General features: G+C 32.5%; 1 protein-coding gene across 3 annotated transcripts; it reads right to left on the reverse strand.

Moving 5' to 3' along the window:
• Window positions 1-2039: 2039 nt before the first annotated feature.
• LOC130808610 (uncharacterized) lies at window positions 2040-4235 on the reverse strand. 3 transcript variants are annotated; one of them, XM_057674063.1, is made up of 5 exons: window positions 3971-4235; window positions 3249-3356; window positions 2967-3080; window positions 2521-2652; window positions 2040-2229 (listed from the first exon to the last, which is right to left on the reverse strand). In XM_057674063.1, exons 2-5 carry the CDS (start codon window positions 3333-3335, stop codon window positions 2185-2187), a joined length of 378 nt encoding a protein of 125 aa, XP_057530046.1. In that variant the 5' UTR covers window positions 3336-3356; window positions 3971-4235; the 3' UTR covers window positions 2040-2184. The 3 variants fall into 3 exon arrangements, with proteins under 3 accessions (XP_057530046.1, XP_057530044.1, XP_057530045.1); XM_057674061.1 differs by having other exon boundaries at window positions 3249-3411; window positions 3971-4234; XM_057674062.1 differs by having other exon boundaries at window positions 3249-3336; window positions 3971-4233.
• Window positions 4236-6441: the final 2206 nt, after the last annotated feature.

Below are 6441 nucleotides of genomic sequence, written 5' to 3' on the forward strand. Positions count from 1 at the left end.
CAATTCTTGAGCATCTTCAGTGATTATCAAGAGGCATCTTGGGCCATAGCAAAAAGGTCCACGTATAGAGATTCCAAATATACCCTTGGTGACACCTAGGATGCTCAGGTTGGCTCTGTGGAAGGGGTGCAAGGTATGCTGATCAGCAGGTGGTGGCTGGCAGCTTTGTTTGTGCTGCTGGCCTTCTGTGCTGCTGTCTGTGCAGTCTTGTGTTTGTATAGGACTTGGTTGGCTTCACCTTCATGCTTATCTTCCTCTAGTGTCATGCTTGAGGCATGTCTGCCTTGCATACTTGGTTCATCAGCGAACAATGAACGATGAACAATGAATAAGGAACTATGATAAATCATCAATGAACAATGAACGATGAATCAATGAATAAGGATCAATGATCAATGAACGATGATCAATGATGAATGATCATTGAAAAATAAAGGATGAATAATGAATAAGCATCAATTATCAATGAACAATGAACGATGAACAATGAATAATGAATAATGAAGAATGATAAATAATCAATGAACAATGAACGATGAATAATGAACGATGAACAATGACAAATGAATGATGCACAATGAATAAGGATCAATGTTCCATGATCAATGAACCATAAATGATGAATGATGAACAATGAATAAGGATCAATGATGAATGAACGATGCTCAATGATGAATGAACAATGAACAAGAATCAATTATCAATTTACAATGAACGATGAACAATGAAAAATGAACAAAATGATGACTGATCAATGAACAATGAACGATGAATTGTGAACAATGATTACCAAATAATAAACAATGATCAACGATCAATGAACAATGAACGACGAATAATCAACAATAAACAATAACCAATGAATGATGAACAATAAACAAGGATAAAAAATCAATGAATGATTAAGAATGAACAAGGATCAATGATCAATGAATAATGAATGATAAAGAATGAACAAGGATCAATTATCAATGAATAATAAACGATGAATAATGCACAATGAACACTTAATGATGAACAATGAACAAGGATAAATGATCAATGAACAATGAACGACGAATGATGAACAATGAACAAGGATAAATGATCAATGAACGATGAACGATGATCAATGATGAATGAACAATGAACAATGAACAATGAATGATGAACAATAAACAACGATCAATTATCAACTGCACCAAATTAAGGGGTGGGTGGCACACCTTCATTTACCCCAAGATAATGAATATGTATTGGAATAGAACAGACACGAACAACACTCAAAACACCACACAAAATCAGCTTCAAGAAACCAAATCTTGATTTTTTGGTTGACTGATTAAGGAACTATGTCTGCCTTGCATACTTGGTTCATCAACGAACAATGAACGATGAACAATGAATAAGGAACTATGATAAATCATCAATGAACAATGAATGATGATACAATGAATAAGGATTAATGAATGATGAACGATGATCAATGATGAATGATCATTGTAAAATGAAGGATGAATAATGAACAAGCATCAATTATCAATGAACAATCACTACTACATTAATGCGCTATTACTACCCCAAATACTCGTAGCAATAGGTTCAATAACCGTTGCAATAGGTCTATAGCAACGGTTCCATACCCGTCGCATTTGTGGCCGTAGGTATAGGTCTATTGCAACGGTTCAGCTATCTATTGCGACGGTTTCAATTTAACCGTAGCAATAGCTTCTTATCACCGTCGCTATAGATCTATTGCTACGGTCTCAGTATAACCATAGCAATAGGTTCTTATCACTGTCGCTATAGACCTATTGCGACGGTCACTTTGTAACTGTTATAATAAGTCTTTTGCGACGGTCATTGCAACCTATTGCAACCCCATGTTTTATCCGTTCCAATGGGTCTATGGCAATGGTAATGGCTCTCTATTGCAATGCCTTGATAAAGCTATAAATTATATACATATATTTATATATATATATATATATATATATATATATATATATATATATATATATATATATATATATAATTAACTTTGATATAATTCATCAACTCTAATACAAAATAAAGCACCAACATACATAACTTAGATATAATTCATCAACTCTAATACAAAATAAAGCACCATTTCTATTTAGTTCAATTAGTGCTTTTGATACATGCAACATTGCAAAAGGACTTCATTATCAACAAAGAACTTCAACTTTGATATAATTCCTCCTCTTCATCAGCTCCATCAAGTGCCTACATGAAAGGTTATGTAAAGTTAATAAAAAAGGTAAAACAAAGATATCATTAATGTAAATATTGATAAAACCAATTCCTTGCTCACAATCACAAAGAATATTTGTTTACTAATTCCTTGCTTTTTTCTTGTTTTTTGTCTACTAATTCCTTCTCACACTCTTAATTTGGATATAAAACCAATCTAACTTGTAGGCACAATCCACAGCATCAAAGCTTGAACTAGAAACCGACCAAACCTTTATTCAACAAGGCTAAGTTGAAAATCATGAAAAGAAGAAAATAACGTACTAATCGATTGGTAGAGTGCGCTCCAACAGAAGAATGTCCACTTGACTCAGTAGGTGGAGTTGTAGTATTACTTCCTATTTTTGATAGATCTGGAAGCACAATATTGACCTCGGGATTGGCTTCAAGTAGTTTCTGCAGTTGGGGATTAGCTTGAAGCACTTGATCCATAACTTAATATAAAAACAATTTCAACAAAGTTTACCCTTACCAAATATGAAGATCCACAAGTTGTACAAATGGTGAATATTGGGAGAAGGAAACACAACAAATTTTAAGGAGCTCGCATAATGATTTACATTAAAGAAAAGATTGAATCATTAAATTATATAGACAAGTCTTCATATAAATCTAGATTATTAAAGTTACCCTTTGCAATTATGAAAAACAATAAGTTCAACAAATAATGAATAAAGATAGAAATTAACAAAAATGATTAAGACAATAACCACAGTAGCAGCCAGTGACAACGGCGAGATTGGTAGCATAAGTAGCTGAAACATTTGCAACGCCATAAACATTACGATGCTTTGACATCGCCCCAACTGCTCCCCCAACAATCCCTAGGAATGCAAAAAGAAATTAAAATTAGCCCTGTTTCACATCATCAATATTCAATATGTTCAGTTCATCAATCTCAAGACCGACAATCTGAGTGTTAAAATCAAGCATCTGAAATTCAGAAAATTTGAAAATCAGTGATATTAAAGAAGAATTAACTAGAGAGACACCTCCAAGAAGTTTAGGGTAGAAGATTCTTCTTTCCCAGTCGTCAAAAAACGAAGATGGTGATGGAGTTGGAGGAGGAGCTGCAACATCCTGCAATTTATCAACAGCTTCTGTGGATGATGGTAACGAAGAATTTGCCATATTATGCCTCCAAGAATTACAAATCTCGAAAATTATAGTAATCAGTTCAGTTCATTTCTAATAAAATGAGTTGCAAAGGGGGAAAGAAGACGAAAACGATTATTTTCTGCTTAGTATTAGAAAAACCTAAATTTTCAACAATTTCAGTTTCAATTTCAGTTTCAATTGATCGAGATTCAGCAACCAACGAACACTAGACCGTGATTCGGAGCTTTACAATTCTTATGAAGGAACCAGAACCCAAAAACAATTAGAACTACTTCGAAAGTGGCCAAAACAGAACGTTCAAATTTCGGACTGAAATTTCAATAAATACCAAACTTTATACTAGAAATCAAATAACCCAAAAACCAATACTAATCAACACTAAAAAGAACCCAACTAAAGCCTTCGAAATGGATGAACAAAGAACACAAAAGGATTTTCAGATCTTTCACCTTTAATGGAATAAATTCTACAAATATATTCATTCTTTACATGTAATTTCGATTAAAAATAGTTAGGGTTCGAACATATGAGAAGAAAATCGATTATAAAAGATGAGTAAAATGAAATTACACATAGAAATTAAGAGATTTCATACCTTAGTTTGTATACACCAACAATTACAAGAAGGAGGAGGAAGAAGATGGTGAAGGTGGTGTCGATGCTGCTGTCGCTCGAAGAAGAAGAAGAAAGGAAAAGGAAAAGGAAAGTGGGAAGGGTGTCGGTTTAAGAAGGAAGAAGAAGGAATGAGAAGGTAGAAGAAGGATAATGGCGGTGAGGGTGACGAGAAGTAAATGGGAATTGAGAAAAGATGGGTTTCTGATTTGGGGCTATTAGTTTTAGTTTAGTTTTTTTATTTCCCGGCAAACAGTACACTGCCATAATATAATTTCATGAATTCAAGGTCTATTGCGACGGTTTATACACAACCGTAGTAATAGGTATACGTCCCATAGCAATAAGTGGTCTATTGCGACGGTTTAAAAATAACTGTAGCAATAGGGTCCTAACTGTCGCAAAAGAGTATCTATTGCTACGGTTCATAACTAACCGTCGCAATAGAGCGTCGCCATTGCTCGTTAATGTAGTAGTGAATGAACGATGAACAATGAATAATTAATAATGAAGAATGATCAATGATCAATGAACAATGAACGATGAATAATGAACGATGAACAATGACCAATGAATGATGCACAATGAACGAGGATCAAAGATCAATGTATGATGAACAATGAACAAGGATCAATGAATAATAAACGCTGAACAATGAACACTTAATGATGAACAATGAACAAGGATCAATGATCAATAAACAATGAACCATGAATGATGAACAATGAACAAGGATAAATGATCAATGAACGATGATCAATGAACAATGAACGATGATCAATAATGAATGAACAATGATCAATGAATCATAACCAATGAACAAGGATCATTGAATAATGAACGATGAGTGATGAACAATGAATAAGGATCAATGATCAATGAACGATAATCAATGATGAATGAAGAATGAACAATAATTGATGAACAATAAACTTGGATTAATTATGAAAGAATAATGAACGATGAACAATGAACAACGATCAACGATCAATGATCAATGAACAATGAACGATGAATGATGAACAATGAATAAGGATCAATGATCAATGAACAATGATCAACGATGAATGAACAATGAACAATTAATGATGAACAATGAACAAGGACCAATCATTAATGAATAAGGACCAATCATCAATGAACAATAAACGATGAACAATGAATAATGAACAATGAACAATGATCAATGATCAATAAAAAATGAACGATGAATTATGAACAATGAGTAACGAAGAATGAACAATGATCAATGAACAATGAATGATGAACAATGAACAATGAACAATGACCAAAGAAAGATGAAAAATGAACAAGTATAAATGATCAATCAGTGCTGAAGAATGGACAAGGATCAATGTAAAATTTTAAAAAGAATAATAAAGAATGAACAAGTACTAATTATAAATCAATAACAAATGCAGAACAATGAAAATGAACACTTTATGATTAACAATAAACAATCAATGATAAATGAACAATGAACGATGAAGAATGAACAATAAAGAAGGATTAATGATCAATGAACAATGAGCAGTAAACAATGAAGAATGAAGAATAAACAATAAGTAATGGATAAGGAACAAGGATCAATGATCAATGAAGATTGATCGCTGAACAATGAATATTGAACGATAAACAAGGATCAATGATGAATGAACAGTGAGAGACAAAGAAGAAACCAGGATTAATGATCAATGAACAATAAACGATGAACAATGAATGATGAACAATGAACAAGGATCAATTATAAAGGAACAATGAACGATGAACAATAAACAAGGATCAACGATCAATGATCAATGAACTATTAACGATGAATGTTGAACAATGAACAAGGATAAATGATGAATGAACGATGCTCAATGAATAATGAAATGTTCATTGATGAATGAACAATCAACAATGAATGATGAACAATAAACAACGATCAATGATCAAGGAACAATGAACGATGAACAATGAACAAGAATCAATGATCAACGAACAATGAACGATGATCTTTGAACAATGAACGATATTCTATGATGAATGAACAATGAAAAACGAATGATGAACAATGAACAAGGATTAATTATGAATGAACGATGAACAATGAGTAATGAACAATGATCAATTAACAGTGAAAGATGAACAATGAATAATGAAAATGAATGATGAATAATGAACAATAACCAATAATCAATGAACAATGAATGATGAACGATGAATCATGAACAAGGATAAATGATTAATGAACGTTGATCAATGAACAATGAACGATGAGCAATGATGAATAAACAATGAACAATGAATGATGAACAATAAAAAAAGATACATTATCAAGTAACAATGAACGATAAACAATGAAAAAGAATACTTGAACAACGAAGATGAATAATGAACAATGAACAAGGATCAATGATCAATGAACGACGATATATGAACAATGAAAGGTGATCAATGATCAATGAACAG

This window comes from Amaranthus tricolor, chromosome 3 (genome assembly GCF_026212465.1).
Source record: "Amaranthus tricolor cultivar Red isolate AtriRed21 chromosome 3, ASM2621246v1, whole genome shotgun sequence".
NCBI lineage: Eukaryota > Viridiplantae > Streptophyta > Magnoliopsida > Caryophyllales > Amaranthaceae > Amaranthus > Amaranthus tricolor.

Excerpts from the sequence above, each read along its gene's own strand:
- LOC130808610 (XM_057674063.1), bottom strand. The coding sequence starts at position 3,335 with ATGTTGCAGCTCCTCCTCCAACTCCATCACCATCTTCGTTTTTTGACG. Across the intron at positions 3,081-3,248 it reads CTACCCTAAACTTCTTGGAG|GGATTGTTGGGGGAGCAGTT; the intron begins GTGTCTCTCTAG and ends TTGCATTCCTAG. Across the intron at positions 2,230-2,520 it reads CGCACTCTACCAATCGATTA|GCACTTGATGGAGCTGATGA; the intron begins GTACGTTATTTT and ends CCTTTCATGTAG.